The sequence below is a fragment of the Fukomys damarensis genome, unplaced genomic scaffold (genome assembly GCF_012274545.1).
Source record: "Fukomys damarensis isolate Sample0158 unplaced genomic scaffold, DMR_v1.0_HiC HiC_scaffold_16, whole genome shotgun sequence".
In the NCBI taxonomy this organism is placed as follows: Eukaryota; Metazoa; Chordata; class Mammalia; order Rodentia; family Bathyergidae; genus Fukomys; species Fukomys damarensis.
In genome coordinates this window covers 44,214,218-44,231,589 of record NW_022900928.1, presented here as the reverse complement: position 1 = coordinate 44,231,589, position 17,372 = coordinate 44,214,218, and the positions used below count along the sequence as shown (strand labels likewise).

The 17,372-nt window shown below is 32.8% G+C and overlaps 1 protein-coding gene across 11 annotated transcripts in view; it reads right to left on the bottom strand.

Moving 5' to 3' along the window:
* Deup1 (deuterosome assembly protein 1) overlaps positions 1 to 17,372 on the bottom strand; it is a 120,479-nt gene that overhangs the window by 52,874 nt on the left and 50,233 nt on the right. For 8 of the 11 annotated variants that reach the window (XM_010633689.3, XM_010633688.2, XM_010633691.2 and 5 more), the window contains 4 exons: positions 11,626 to 11,771; positions 8,235 to 8,340; positions 4,043 to 4,240; positions 2,386 to 2,472 (listed from right to left, as the gene is read on the bottom strand). In XM_010633689.3, coding sequence (XP_010631991.1) covers positions 2,386 to 2,472; positions 4,043 to 4,240; positions 8,235 to 8,340; positions 11,626 to 11,771 — 537 coding nt within the window. Of the gene's footprint in view, positions 1 to 1,922; positions 1,982 to 2,385; positions 2,473 to 4,042; positions 4,241 to 8,234; positions 8,341 to 11,625; positions 11,772 to 17,372 lie in introns of all 11 variants that reach the window. The other 3 variants (XM_010633697.1, XM_010633692.1, XM_010633698.1) reach the window with 3 other exon arrangements.

The following is a 17,372-nucleotide window of genomic DNA, read 5'->3' as shown; positions in this document are numbered from 1 at the left end:
AGAGAGAGAGAGAGAGAGAGAGAGAGAGGGAGAGAAAATCTTTTTAGTGAAGGAAGAAAACTCCAAAACTACAAGCTAAGAGATATACAGTACCTGTTTGACAAATAAAAGTGTAAAATTGTATATGGCACAAATGTATAATAAAGTTCTAAAGAATGGATTTAGAAAAGTGCTGTTATTAATTGACAACCTCCCACTACAACAGAAAACTGAGGAAAGGATATATCTAATTCATATTGCCAATAAATGTACAAATATGATTATCTGTATTCAGGGAAATGAAAATGAAGGAACTATTGAGAAGTTATAACCACTATACTGACAAAAATTAAGAAGAACAATAACACCTATACCTGGGAAGAATGAAATAGAAAAGGTAGAAATATTTTAATCTAGCTATTAAAAATTAAAACATATTTTAAACATCATTCCACTTCTGAGAAGCTATTCAGAAATTTGCATATGGATTGTCTCGTAGTTTTGTTCATTCAGGCAAAAATCTGAAAACAGTTGAATATATTAGGGTTGAAATAATTATAAAAATCATTTAATAGTTGATTGGGAAAGATTCCAAGTGATTTTGCTGAGTGAATAAAAGCAAGATACATACAAGTATGCGATCTTATTTTTTTTAAATGGTAAAATCCTGAGATAGGTATATGATCATATAGATACATATGAAAATGTTAAATGATATAAACTGAGTAATTGTCACATATTATCTAGTAGGTAGGGTATGATGTGGGAAAAGGAATGGAGAAAAGGAGAAGGAGGCTACAGTGAGGGAAAAAAAGACCACATTGAAGCTATCAGTATTTAAATTATTGATCAATTTATAAAAATGTATCTTATACAACTATAATTTTTTCTAGGAAACTAGGAAAAATAGAAAGATATTTACTGACTTGTACACATGCCTATATATACATATATATATATATATACATATATATAGTCAGAAGGCAGTTTTAGATAATGTATATATATTATACATTTGTTTCTGTAGAACATCCAACTCACTTCCTCTATATGTATGCGCAATTAAAGAAAAAGTGATAGAATGCTGCATATTACTGTGATAGCACTGGTTATCTCTGGAGTCCTGATTGAGGTCCAGGGTAGAAATGTGGATAATAACCTTTTTTTTTAAAATACATCTTTGTGTTTTCTTAAAAATCAAGACAAATAAATAAAGCCAAAAGCCCACACAAACCATAGTGAAAAAGCCTGTGTGTGTGTGTGTGTGTGTGTGTGTGTGTTGACTTAGAATATATTAACTAACAACATTCAACTGAATAAAAAATACAAATATTATTTTGTTATTGACAAAAGACTTATGGATCCAGGATCCGATTTAAATTTATATGTTCAATATTCAGACGACAAACAGATTTTTTTTAAAAAAAAAGTTTAACAGGGAAACCATGGCTGCTTTGCTTTTTATCCGTCTATACTTCAACCACAATAGAGATAAAGATGCTTCAAGAAGACAGAATGCTTCAAGGTGCTCCTGTTCTTTTCATGCTAGAATATGGATTTTTAAGCAAACAGATACATAATACCACAGAGATAGAGCATCAAGATTTAAGAAGGGAGTATGGAAAAGGCCTATTCCAATACCTTCACTTTATCTAAAGAAACTAAGACCAAGTTAGCTCTTATTTTATTCTCTCCATGCCTTGAATGATAGAAAAATTATTTTAGAATTTTCTCTCAGAGAAAATGGCATCATTAATATTTCATTAGTTCAATAAACAAAATTCTTACATAAAAATCAAACATCAACTGTTATATTAAGCAAGGGAACCGAGAAATACAGAGACTGATAAGGTGCCTTGTGTAAACCTGAACAGCCACTGATTAATTAATTTATATATCTCTCTTGTTATTCAACCAACACACACTGAACATTTAATCTATACCTGATTTTGTGAGGAGCTGGTGATACAAATATTAATAAGACATAATTCCTGCTTGCCATCTAGTGGGAAAAGGACAAGATATAAAACAGGTCAGACTGGAATATAAACCAAGTTCAGATAGAAGAATTCATTCTGAATGAGGTTTTGGGGATGGTTTTATTGAAGGAAAAGTTGACACTTAAATCAGATCATGTAGGATTTTAAGGCAACAGCAAGAGCAAGAGCACATAAATAGTATGTTCGGCAAGTTTGGGACATGGTCAGAATTGAGTCCAATCCAATTTAAGAACAAGAGAACACTAGAAATTCAAGTGTTCCTGCTTGATGCTAAATGTAAATTCAACTAAAGTGCAAGACACGTGCATGCCTGATACATGGCAAATGCTTAGTAGTGATGTCTTGGTAAATCCTGACCAGTTAAATACTCTCTTGTCCAATTTATTGAATGAACTTGCCATATTACCATGTACCGTCCAGGGTCTAAATCTCCCATCATTCCTTTCAGATGTGTGTTTTCCATTCTGACAGCTTTATATCGCATATCTGAGAACTGAAAGATTAGTGATAAAAGGTAAGTAAAATTCATAATGAAAACACATAATTTTATTCAAATTAATTTTACTTTGAGAATACAAATATTTCCTAGTTGTAATACAGGGAAAGACTCCTTCAGTTTATCGACTGAGTACTCTTACTTATCTTCCCTATCTTTCTCAGGACACACTGTACCCTCCTCTAATGATCAGTATTAAATTTAAAAGATACAATAATGATTCATTTACTTTTTCCTTCCAATTCAAAATCCCATTTTTTCTATTTTTTAATCATATCAAATAATTACCAGAAAAATCATAATTTAAATCCATGCTTGAAATAACACTATCCACTGAATTTCTTCAGCACCTGATTAATTTTTACAATAGGCAACACATGATTTTCATGTTTAATTTTGTCCTTTCTGGTGTTTTTGCCACGTTTCCTTTGTTTATAACTTCTTTATCTGTCTCCTACATTTTTTGTTGGTTTTCCTGATTTCTTCTTAACAGTACTTGGATATAGTATCTGTCCTTTTATTTGCCTAGGGCTCATGTCTATAGAAAAAAAAAACTTGCCTTAAAAAGATGTACTTTTTCAATTATAAAATATAAGCTCACTGACAAAATCCATCAAATATATAAGAATATAAAAGTGAAAGTAAGACTCATTTATAATCCAACTACCCAGATCATTGTTCCCACTGTAAAATATCCTTCCTCAATGAGGTACAAAGGATACTATTACTCTGCCTCTATGGCTTTCCTGTATATTTTACAAATAAGTCACAGCTTAAGGCTCCAGACTGGACAAAGGCTGAATCTTTTTTGTTTCTATAATACACAGGATTTGATAGTCATGCTTTTTGGAAGTAATTCTCATATGCCTAGAAAGTTACTGAAATTTTCCTAATGTTATGTTCTTTGAAAACATCTAGATTTGAGGCAAAGAGGGCTGATAAATCTGTTAATAGCAGGTTACCAATTTGATTCGGAGTAAGAGATCAGGGAATTTAAAAACTAAATAGGAGGGAAGGAAGAAAGGGTGGGCAGACTGGTGGGCACAGAAATTACTTTTGGTATTTTAGTGCTAGACTACAATTGCTATTTCCCCCATGCTCCATGCTGTGCACTGTGTGAATATTCGGTAAATAAGAACTGATTTCATGTTATAGCATCCATATTTTAAAAATACATGAAATGGAGGGTAGGAAACATCCAAGAAAAGCTGGATAAAGTTTTTAAAAAACAATGTTAATGAAAAGAACCCAAGGAAGAAATCTATGATTAGAGCACGTGTGGGAGGTGCTCAGAATACGGGTTACAAGAAAATGTTAGGATGAGATATAATCACATTATCTTGCATTGCCACTTATTTTCTTAGTTCTTTTTCAAAGCACTTTGTGGTATGTCACAAAGGTTTTATGTGACTCCACAAAATGTTGCTGTGACACTACAGGCATTTCTGTGAGTTTAAGTCCCAGAACAAAACCTAGTAATGCAATGATTTTATCAGTCAGTAATGAAAGCTACTGTGAGCATCCACCAAGTGTGCCCTGGAAAGTTGTGTTATTCCTGCTTGCCTACCTGTTGTTTTGCTAACATTTTTTCTTTTATTTCTAATTCTATCTTTAACTGTCTTTCCAGAAGGGCAGCTTTCTTCATCACAGTTGCTATAGTGATCTCCTTCTGATGAAGCTCCTCTGTTAAGTCAGAGATTTCATTTCTCATTCTTTCCTGCTCAGAGTTCTGGTACTCTTCCTCCTGACAGAGATGGCTTCTTATCTGTAGCAGATAAAGACCAGAAACCAAGAACAAATTCTTTTATTTATAAAACAGCTTAAAGCTTTTCGTGGTCATATTCTGTCCGTCTATCCTAAAACTTTGGCAGGTCCTACTCTATCCTCTTTTTCTGATCAGTGTTAAACTAAAAACAGATACTTTATATGATTCATTTATAGTTTCCCTTCCAATTCTAAAATTTAATTTCTCACTTTTATTTTCAATCGTATACAAATCATCACCCACTACGGATACCACTTTGATAACTACTTTGAAAGGTGGATAAAACATTACCAAGCACTTCTTCTGGAGGAAAAATTGCTGAAAAAATTTAAATGACTTATGCTGTACCATTTGGGGCCAAAAACTATGTATTTTAGAAACAATTACAATAAACTTTAAATTTAATGTGTCCATAAACATGCATCACAGCCTCCTCTCCTTAAGCCTGTGGAGTATCTTATACTCTTATTCTTGGCTAAGCTTTTCATGGTAGGGAGCTCTTTGTATCTTGGACTCCTATCCACCTTCATCCTTTCAAACCTACTCAGGCAGCAAAACTGGAGCATTCTGTTTCAACCTTTCCTAAGTCTCTCCTCTGTTCTTCATTCCTATTACTACTATGTTGGTCCAATCTACTGGCATTATTTCCACAAGCCACTCACAATTTCTATTTCTTTTTTTTTTTTTCTTTTCTCTTTTTTCTTTTCGAGACAGGGTCTCACTATGTAGTTGACACTGACCTGGAACTCACTATGTAGCCCAGGCTGGTCTTCAACCCAAAGCAATCCTCCTGCCTCAGCCTCCCAATTGCTGGGATTATAGGCGTGCGCCACCACACCCGGCTCTATTTCTTGATATTCAGAGAAAAAGCATACAATCAGCAATCTCAAAACATCCTAGTCCACTGGGGAAACAGAAAAATATACCAGACAGTATAGTATGGTAACGGTTGTTAGCAGTAGTAGTGGAGAGTATGTAACTCCATCCGGGGATGGATGTATAGATAGGATTTCCCAGGAGAGGTCATGAGACTGAATACTGAAGGGTGACTGGAAGCCAGTCAGAAGCCACAGCATGGAGAAGGGCTCTCAGGCAAGGAATACAGTGAAGATACAAGGGTCAGAGAACAATACACAGTGAAAAAGAAGTGTGGATGGCTGGATCAAGTGTGCTATGAGAAATAAGGCTGAAAAGATTAGGTAGAGGTTATCCATAAAAAGATTTACATAAATTTACTCCAGTGCATTTAGCTTTAAAATGTTTCTTTTTCCCATTTCATCTTTAAATATTTCAGTGTATATCTCTAAAAGAACAAGGGTGCACTTTCCTCTCTTTTATTCACCCTCTTAACATAATCACAATGTCTTAAATAATTAATAATTACTCCACTTTATCAAGTATCTGGGCTGAATTCAGATTTAAAATAGTCTAAAAAATGTAACAAATGTTCTTTATGTTTCATTAATTTAGCTTTAACTATTGTCCATCCAATGAAACTGGCTCATGTATCTTTTTATGTGTTTCTTTGCGTTTATGTGCAACATCTGTTCAGTCCTCACAAACTTTCTAGTTTTCAGATTAAAAAAGATTAAAAAAAATGAAAGTGCATAAGTTTTCACGGTCACATTCATGTGATGGGCAGCCTGATTCCTAGACCTGTGACTCTACCCACTGTGCTCCTAGCCTCTTGTGGCTAGGCTCTGGAAGGTTGCTCATACTTTAGAAAAAGCTGGATTTCAGAGAAAGATACCTAGAGCAAGACGGCCTAACATGGAACACACACATGTGCAGAGGAAAATCTGTACCATCCTCAGAACCACTCACCCTCACCTGATTCTAGTCTTATAAACATTTCAGAATGTAGAAGTCAGACATGACAATCACATCACATGATCTTAACTCTGCCACTTAACAGATGGAAGAAAAAGGAAAAGAAAACTGGGCCTAAAGAAAAAGAAGCAAAAGAAAAGATTAGGCGACTGGAATGCAAGCACCCTAACCCAGAACAATGTTACAAGTCTCCTTTAATTTTCTCTCTCCAGTTTTTTTTCTTGGAATTCATCTGACTAGACAATAGCATTGTTCTGCAGTTTGTCTGGATTTGTTGATTCCTTTCTGTGGTGTGGTTTAATATGTTCCTCTTAAAATGGAACTTGGAAAAAATATATTGTTATAAACTTTTTATTATTTTTATAATGTTTAGCTGTTAAAACAAAAATGCTATATTGCAAAGCTGCTTTCTTAATTTACCTGAGCTTCAAATGACTTTTAGCTCTACTAAAAATGTGAATTTTATAACAAAATAAATGACTAAAAATAGTTCTGTACTGGAAAAGGAGAAAAGAAAATACAAGATTTATAATATATGGCTCTTGTTGGTTTTATTACAAGAGTATGAAAATGCACTCCACAAACGCTTCCTGGAAGCTATAGCTATTTATATACAATTCATTTGTTACCTTTTCTGCACAGCATGGCACTATCGGGTAAATCTCCAAGAGGCTACAAAGAGATTTGTGCCTCACATTCTTTCCTTCTATGTCAAAACTGTGGGAAATCAGTAGATTATTTATATTAAAACTTTTATTACTCTATCAAAATCAGTGAGGTTTAGAAAGGTGTAATATAGGTGGCTTCAGGTAGCTTTAATCAATCCTTTAGCCTAATGCATTTACTGGGGTAATCAGTAAAGAACAGATTTTTAGTTATAGTTTTAAAATCAGTAAAATGAGTTTCATGAGACTGTGTTTGTTATTGAAGTATTCAAAATATAATGGAAATGATCATTAATTTGTATCACCTTTTCTACACTTACTTAACCTGTACTAGTTCTCTGTCAGCCAACTGTCAGACAGGATCCATCTTTCTTATGACTGAATATAGAAATTAGTGGAATAGTTATAATCTTACTATGTGCTCAATAAACGGCTGTTGAATTAAACAAACAACAACTGAATTTATGGGATAATTTAACTTTAATATTAGTTAATTCAGTCTCTAAATCTTTACTTTCATTTACAGTGTGTCAAGTAATGTGTAGGATACTAGATGATAATTCCAAGCCATGTCCAGGTTTGTTTAACTTTTAACTATTATTTAGATTTTACAGCGTTGAATATCCATCTATTCTGATTCTCAAACCTAAAGACCAGACAGTGTAGACAGTAGCTTTCCATGAGGAGATAAATTCATTGAAAGAAAGACATCACTAAACCTTAGTAGAAGAAAATATACTTTCTATAGGAGAGCAGAGAACCACAGGCTCTTTAAGAACAACACCCACATCTTCATCTTGTATTCCTTGCTCCTGGCAGAGTGTTTGGCATTATGTTAGGTGCTCAGTGAAAACTGTGGGTGTAACTGAAAACACTAGCAGCCAATATTTACTAGTTGATTCCTGTGAGCCAGGCCTTGCTCTAAGTATTTTGGATACATTATTTCATAGATTTTAACAGAAGATCAAGTAATGTTGGAGAAGACACTAAACTTTTCAGTGTCTTATTCTCCTCAAATATAAAAAAGGGGTACTATTTAGACTTATAAGATGGTTGTGAGGAATACATGAATTAGGATTTGTTAAATTCTTAGAACACTTCCTGTCACTTGGTAAGAGGAATGTAAGAAGTAGGCATCATTGGCTCATTTATTCCTACTAACAATCTTATGAGATAGGCACAAATCATTGATCCCAAAGAATAAGTTCAAGCCACTTCCCCAAGCTTGTACATGTGGTTGATCACCGAGTCTGTGCCATCAACTTTCTTGCTATATGCCATCTGTCACAGAACCACCGGCCCTGCACATTTCATGGGCAGTGATAACCTGGGGTTGTGTTCATTCACATTGAACAAAGGCAGAATTATTAACTTGATAAATATTTTTAGGAGAAAATATAGAAGGAAAAGGAAGGGAGTGAAAAGGAATATTTTTATACCTGTTTGTATGCAAAGACTTCAGATCTACCTGAAAGAATGGACCTCATTATCTTTCCTACCTTGGGTGATTTTTTTTCTTGATTTGGTTCATCCGGGACTATCAAACATAGCTCTCTCTTTTTCCTTTCTGTTTCTTCAATAGAAGGTGAATAAGATGATTCAAGTCTATAAATTAAAAATAAAATAAGAAGCAAAAATTATGCTTAATTTGATAAATTATTGTGATTATATTGTTAATTTAGACCACTGTAGGCTGCAGAGATAGATCATTACTTTGTTGGAAATATTTTTAGTTGCAAAATTGCAAGTCCTACCTAATACATTCATATCCCATTAAGTATTTATATCTTTGAGTTCAAATGGTTTTAATGGAAAAAAAGGTAGCAATTAATATGGAATTTAAATTATACATTAAAAATTGGTTGATCACTGGTGTTGCATATTCACATAAGATTTTTGGATTAAAAAAAACAGATTGCTTCCTATAAAATAGCTTGGGAACTCATCCTAAAAAATGAAACACACCCAACTTGCAAATGCATTGTAGCAAGTAACTATGACATGAAAAGTCCAAGCGGAACAACTGCTCCATAAAAGTATTCAAAAATGATTAAACCTGACAGTCTAACCAGATAGAGCTCAAGTGCAACTATTCTTTGGCTGTGCATTTATAAAATGGAATTGCAACTACATATTAATAATGGAGAGGAGAAGCAGAAACACTTATGAAAGGACAATTTGTATAATAAGTGTGGGGAAATATAAGGGGCAATGTGCACTTCCATATGAGGCAAATTGGTAAATATAAATATATTATTAAAACACAAAAATAAAGATAGCCACGTGGGCAAAGCAGCATTCTTTCTACTGGAAGTCACACTTTACTATTGTTTTGGAGCCTGGAATTATGAGGACTATGCCTACTTGTAGCTAAGTACAATTTTAGATTTCCAAAGCATTTGTGAAAAGTTTTCACAGATAGAAAATATAAGCTTCACAATAAAACAACAAGCCAAAATCATTAATGATGAAAAAATAATTAGATTGAAAATAAAGAATCTTTCAAAAGATACAAATTTTTTTTTTTTTTTTTTTTTTTTTTTTTTTTTTTTTTTGTACCAGGGATCAAACTCAGGACCTTGCACTTGCGAGGTGGGCGATGGCACCACTGACCTAAATCCCTGGCCTGAAAGATATAAATTGATAATGATATCTTGGAGGTATATGCATCTAGGTCATGTGTAATATATATGTGTTATATATACATATAAATCAAGCACAGATAACAGCATATATCAAATTGTAACACACTGCTATAATGTTATCCAGGAGAAACTGTTAACATTTTTGTGTATATTTTCTTTGTTCTATATATACATAAGTACACACTTCCCTTATAATGGAAATATTCTGTGAATATTATTTTTCAGTCTCCTTTTGTTATCCACTTAATAATATATCATGAGCATTTCCATTTTATCCAATATTCTCCTAATATATTATTTCAGTATTAGTCTTAATTTTTTCTAATTTTCTATGAATTCAAAAAGTGAAAAGTGAAATTCCTTATTTCTCAATTATTCTAAGCAATTTCAGGGAGTACAATGCTGAACTGAATGCTAAAAATCTCATGGCAAACTTGCAAAGTTTGGTGAATGAACAGAAAAAATGTCAAACTCCAATATGGACAAGTGGTAATAAAATAATAACCATGCTAACATAAAATGCTTATGAAATATATATAGGAACTATTATTTGGATATTGAAAAAATATTGGAGTTATTTTTAATAATTCAAATACATAATCCAACATGCTTCTACAACAAATAAAAGAAAAAGCTAAGAAAATTTAGATTATTGAGAAAGTTTCTGAAAGTAAATAAAAACATTACTGTACTACTTGTATAAAACCAGTGTGCATCTACTTTCAGTAATCTGGGCTACCTTTCTTTAATATGGCCAATAAAGAAGAAACAAGAGTCTAAATAAAGGAAACCAAAACAGTGAAGCAAGAGAACAGCAGTCATGTGAGAATAAAGCAAAAAGAATATGAACTTGCAGTAGCAAAGGGAAAGGTAGTGAACTCTAAATACAATGCAATGTGAAAAGGTAAAAACAATACATTTCACGAAGTCTCACTGAGGGATATTTCCAAATAAGAAAGATACAGTTTAGAGACCAAAATAAATACCAAATTAATTAGATGATGGAAAGCAGGCAAACAGAGTTTCTATTGGATAAATATATGAATAAATACAAGACTCTGGATGAGATCATGTATTGAAGGAAAGGTGCACTATCTAGAGTTCCACACTGGCCATGTGCCATAAAAAGTATATGTCACATTCTTCACAAAACCAGAGATAGATACAGGTTGAATGGTGTGTTCTTCTATGAAACATCTTATGTTTTAAGGCATACACATTCTTTTTCTGTGTGTGAAGACATGTCTCACCAATTCAGCACACTGGAACAGCACCTTCCACATAATAAATATTGAATAGATTTACTAATCATCCATGATAGTGATGTATAGCTTGTATATAGAGCACTCAATAATGCTGACTGACTAATAGGCACCCTGCTGTCTTTGGTGAGGCATGCAATAGGTCATTTTAGGAATCTTAATTTACCATTTGTTGTTGAGGACAAATCTGAAAGAAATAGCATGTCCCACAACTTTGAAGAAATAATTATTGCCTTTAAAACAGAAATTATCATTAAATAAAATATCTCTCACCATTTGGCTACCCAATTTTTAAAATCCTGTCACTGATTTGACATTACCTTTTGATTCTAAGAAAGTTCTATATCAATTAACTATGAAAGCAGTTCATAATCATAAACATTTAATAATCCTCAGCAGTCCCATTTTATTTGTGGTCATGGAGTACACAATATCCGTTTGATTTTAAATAGGAAAATAATTTGTTTGAACAAGAACCCTAATGGAATTAACAAGATGGAGAGTAAGGAGGTAAATGAACAACAAACAGGTTCTTTCACCTTTTTTTTTTCTGGTACCGGGGATCAAACTTGTGCCCTTGTGCTTGTGAGGCAGGTGGTGGAACCACTGATCTAAATCCCCAGCCCAACAACAAACAAGTTCAGAGGAAACCAAAATGAAAGCATTTGAGAAATAAAGAATAAACCTTATTTATCTGAAAATATATAATTCTCTATGCTATTGTTTTTATGATAGCCTGAAAAATAAAAGTTCTAGGAAAATTTCTAACTAAGTGTGGCAGTATCCACAAATCAGAACATGATACAAATTTCCACATAATTTTGAAGATAAAAGTAATAATTAATTTTATCTTAGTAATTAATTTTATACACCAATTAATATGTTAATTAAAAATAAACTTTATTCTAGTTTCAAATGTAAAACTCTTAAAATATATAAACATGTTTGAAATAGTTTCAAACTATCAAAAATAAAGACTCTACCTTTTCTTATTTTCTTGAGGATTTTGGAACTCTCCTATTTTTAATAATTCTCTGTGTAACTGCAATCGTTCCATTTCTATAATTCTCAAGAGATCATCACGTGACTGTAGCTCATTTTTCACCTCTGAGAGTCCTGCTTCCATGGCCTGCATAAAATATCAGAGAATGTCATTGCTCATTTTCAACATCATGATATACAGTACATTTGAAGATATTTAGCGTCTGTAAACTAGCCTGTTTTTAAACAAATTGATGTTTAGCCCCTTTCTTGGTCTACCTTATAGAATTTTATCCCTTTATTCATTTATTTAAAAGATATTTACTGAGCTCTTATTACATCATTTGGAAACAGCCACAGAAGTTTAGTAAAGAAAAATCAAATCATATAAGTGTAATCAAATTGTATGTAAATTTGATATTAAATATAAAAACTTGAGTAAAATAAAATCTATAAAATTTGAATTGTTGCAAATACATCCTAATTAAAAAGATAATGATTGAATGAGAAATAATCTAATAGTAAAGCTGGCCAACAATAAATTATAAGTCCTGATTCCATTCTTGCCTAATAGTAGTCATACGTTAGTGAGTAGTTGGAAATATCAGAAATTCCGCGAGTGCAGTGTTTTACATGAGTAGCAGGACAGGCTTGAGAAAGTTCAGAAGCTGCTGCGAAGGGTCCCTTTAGGAAATAAGAGGGGTAATAGCAATGGTGTCGAGTTCCTGAGAAGGTGGGTAGAATGAACTCCCAAGCACAAGGGGAGAAGAGCTTACAGCAAGAGAGTCCCTCTTCTCTTTCAGCAGGAAGGAAGGAGGAAGGAAGGAAGGAAGGTGCAATAGGCAAGCTTCTGCATTTCAATAGGAAGAGAACAAAGGACTGACTACTTCTGGTTTATTTTTCCTTTGTGAAGTAAAAGGTAACATTATGTACTGATGGTGGAAGAGAGGGCGATATCAGGTACGGGAGTGATGTGAAAGTGAAGAAGGTCTGAAATGGCTTATGATGGGAAGAAGATGGCCAACTAGAGAAACAGTATGATTGCTAAGCATGAAATACCATTTCAAGTTCATAAACATGGCCTGGTGAGGGATTTCCTGTAGCAGTATTTGACTGTTCTCTGGGAGAATATACTATGTGGCTTTTGTGATTAACTTGCTTTATTTTGTATAATGCTTTTAAAGTTCATCCATTTTGTAGTACATATCAGTTCATTTCTGCTGTGGCTGAATAATATTTCATTACAGTATATGGGCATACATGTTTTGTTTCTTCATCAGTTGATGGGCATTTGGGTTATTCTATATTTTGCTTATTGAGACTAATGCTCACACTAGGCATGGTGGCATATGCCTATAATTGCAGTACTCTAGGAGGCTGAAGCAGGAAGATCACAAGTTTGAGCTCAGCCTGGGCAATTTAGCAACTTAACAAGATCCTGTATCAAGATAAAAAAAATAAAAAAGAGTTGGAGATGTAGCTCAGTGTGAAGGCTCTGAGTTTAAACTCCAATCCCCCCCCAAAAAAAAAGAGAGAGAGAATAATGGCTGCCATAAAAATTAATGTACAATTCATGCACTTATTAGTTCTTATCCAAAAAATCACAAAGCCTAAAGAATAATTAACTACACAGTATAGAACGCAATGTTATTTTCATAGGTTTTTTTTTTTCTTTTTTTCTTTTTTTAAAGAAAGCCTTAAATTTGTACTGTTTCCAAGAGCCTGGGAGTCCTGGTCTGAGTGAAGGGTCTAATGGAAATATTTTAGCCTTAGAAGTTCCTGGAATTCCAGAAGTACTTAGAATTAAGTATAAAAACATTCAAAATGGTGATTTTTATGGGACTTATACAGATAAAAAGTATCTGTTTTGAACAGTGGAAACTTTTTGGAAGGGGAGAAAGTTTTAAAAATGAAGAAGGATGTGAAATGATTAAAATGTAGAAAGCAACTTAATTTGATGTGAACATCACCCATCATTTTGCCCAATTGATGGTCCAATCTAGGCTCCTTGCTTTGCAAATATGCCACCAGGAAAAGTGAACATCAGATGTAAATCTGCCTATAGAAAAGTAGACATGCCTTTGCTTGGGGAAAAGAGGTGCATAAAAGAGTCTAAATCAAGCCATTGAAATATAGTGTTTTCATGGGCTAGAGTTAACTGAAATTCCAAAATGTAATAAACATAGTTTACTTGTTTATCATTACACTTAATCTTAGCCAAATGGTGGAGAAACAATACTTGTTTGTTGTTATTAGAAAATATTATCTGAGGGACATTTGAAAATATCAAAGGGGAAAAGAAGTGACTGAGTTGCACAGGCAATAGAATATATATATTAAAATTGAGACTTTTCATAATACAAAATAATACTGATTTAACATGTAAATGAATATGTAAAAGATTTTAATTATAATTGACAGTATTTGTAAATTGTCTACAAAAGTATAAAAAATGTGAAGGATTTGTTGATACTGATAAATTTGGAACTGTTTTACTTTGAATTCAGTATTACTAATACTAAGTTGACAAAAGAATTAATGAATTTTAAAAACTGATGTGTAGTTTTGAAATTGGTATGATTTTTGTATGACAGTCAAATCAGTTACTTGTCGATGTGTCAAATATTCAGGAGAAGGATTCTCTGGTACTTGACTCAGTTATTCACTTACAAGTTTGTTTAGAATGACTTAAGAAAATTCTAACTGTAAACTTCTATGAAACTAACTAGTGATTAGTATTTTCAATTAATACTTATATTCAAATTTAGATACATTTTAAATGTAAGCATACACCAGATTTTGAAAACTCTGTGTGGAAGAAATGTAAAACATTTTATATATTGATCGCATACTGAAGTATTATGGGTATATAGCAAGTTGAATTAAATATATTACTACATTTTACTCATTTCTCTTCTTTTAATGAAGCTATTAGAAAAATTTAAATTACATTTGTAGCTTACAAACTACTGTAATTGGATACTGTTGCTCTACTACCTTCAACAAGGAAACAAAAAACAGTTAACTTTTCTGAAATAGATATTTGAAAAATGCAGAACAATTTATTTTTGTCATTAACCTCCAATAGGAAATTCTGTACATTAAAAAAAATGTGAGTGTAGTGTAGCATAGTAAATACATGTATGCAATAGAATTAATATGTATACTGACACATTTCTAGGTTGTAGAAAGACAAATGAGAAAATGTAATTCATATGAAAATTCAGATGCATCTGGCATTAAAATGTGTTGCAAACTAAAGAGAAGTTTGTATATAATAAATGATAGCAATTCAAATTGAAATGGTTGTCTTTTGCATTTCTTTGCAGGATGTAGAATATTCTGTCATATAATAGCTTTGCAAATAGGAGAAGATAAATTTCTAATTCATATTCTGATTACAATATAATTTACTGCTAAATTTTCCCACTTGGTAAAATATAAATTTTATAAGAGAAGTTTAAGGCCATCTGTTTAATTAGAAATTTGCCCAATAATTTGAAAGGAGATGTACTTTTAAGCATTCAAATTAACTAACAAATATAAATATTTGATATCTTCTTACTGGTATTTTCTAAAGAAAAAAGATAAAACATGACTAACATTTGGAAGTAAAACAGGGAAGATGGTAAAAAGAGAATATGAAAACAAAGTCTTTGTAAATAGGGAAGGGTGAAGGGTCTGAAGGGACAGCAGGGGTATGGAGAAAACGTAAGAAACAAGACATACCATGCAAAGGTACAGGATCCCAATGATAAATGTAACTGTTATCATTTGCTTTAAATGTACCAATAAACTTAATGGTGGAAAAAAAGAGAGAGAATATTTTCAGTCTTGTTTCCACATAGATAAACTACATTTAATATTTTCTTAGGTGTAAAAATCTTATCTTTTAGAAATTTGATTTTTTAAAACCAAATTAATTTTCAAAAATCTTTTTCTTAGGACTATTATTATTAATTTTTGGCATGAAATGCATTTCAGAGTAATTTGGTTTGTGCTTAATATGTGCAACTGTTTTGAAAAATATAAAATGGAGATTCTTTGTTTAAATTTAAATTGATAGTGTTCCTAAATCTAAGCACAAATTAGTTTTAACTGATCAAAGTTTTTTAAAAATACAATTTTGATAAGCTTCCTCATATTAATCAATGTAAATACCTGTCACATTACATTTTATCATTACCTATAGAAAACATATAGTGTGAGAATTACTGGTAAAGAATATAACAAAAATAATCTATTTTCAAAATTTACAGAAAAATTTATCAATCTCAGCATGACTGACATTTGTGCTGTGGAACTGTGTGGGGGTGTCCTGGCATTCTAAGACAGCCAAAGGCACTGTAAGATATCTCATATCATCTCTGGCCTCTATCTACTACATGCTGATAGCCCTCTTCCCCTTGTTGTGACAACCAAAAATATATCCGGGCACAGCCAAATGTCACTTGGGAGGCAAAATTATCACAGCATAGAGTCAGTGCTTTAAAGGAAGCCAACAATTAGGCAGATAATGCATATCTTACAGAATTAGAAAAAAATATCCTAAAATTCATTTGAAACCAGAATGGTACTGGAAAAAAAAAAAAAGACCCTAAAGATCCATGGAACGGATTAGAAGATGCAGAAATAACTCCAGACATATTTAGCCCCTTTATCTTTGACAAAGGAGCCGAATACCTCCACTGGAAGAAAGATAGCCTATTTAATAAATGGTGCTGGAAAAACTGGCTTTCCATATGTTGAAAATTGAAACTAGACCTGAATCTTTCACCAAGCACTAACCTAAAATCGAAATGGATCAAAGATGTAAATATTAAAATAGAAACACTAAACCTGCTGGAAGAGAGAATAGGAAGACCGCTTCAGGACATAGCAGTAGGCAAAGACTTCATGAACAAAACCCAGACCACACAGGAAATATAAAGAATCAATAACTGGTCTCTCATCTTATTAAAAAGCTTTTGAACAGCAAGAGAATTACCAACAGAGTAAAGAGACAACCCATAGTGTGGGAAAAAATTTTGCCAGTTATTCACTAGACAAAGGACTACTACTTAGAATAGAGAACCAAAAAAAAATCAGACCCCTAAATTTAAAGACCCAATCCAAAAATGGACATCTGAAGTGAACAGACATTCTCAGGGGAAGAAGTAGATATAGTTGATAAATATATGAAAAAATGTTCAACACCACTGGTCCTTTGAGAAATGCAAATTAAAACAAAGCTGAGATTCCATCTCAGTCCAGGAAGACTGGCTGTTACCAAGAAATCAACCAACAAATTCTGGAGGGGCTGTGCAGGAAAAGAAACCTTTCTTCACTGTTGGAAGTGTAAACTCGTGCAACTCCTGTGGAAATCAGTATGGAGATTTCTCAAAAAAATGAACCCAGCGGTTCCATTTGACCCAGATATTCCTCTTCTGGGTATCTTCCCTAAAGAATAAAAAGCATCACACCACAGCCATCTAGGCACACCCATGTTTAGAGCAGCTCAATTTATAATAACTAAATCTTGGAGACAGCCCAAATGTCCATCAACCAACAAATGGTTAAAGAAGATGTGGTTTTATTATATGATGAAGTACTACTCTGCCATAAAGAAGGATGAGCTTCAGCCATTTATAGCCAAATGGTTATATTGGGCACACATGTTTAAATATTGCATTGTTTCTCTGGTGTGAGAAACCAGAAGTGGAAATAAAGACTAAAATTTATAACAGTTATTGGGAAATGGGAAGAAAAT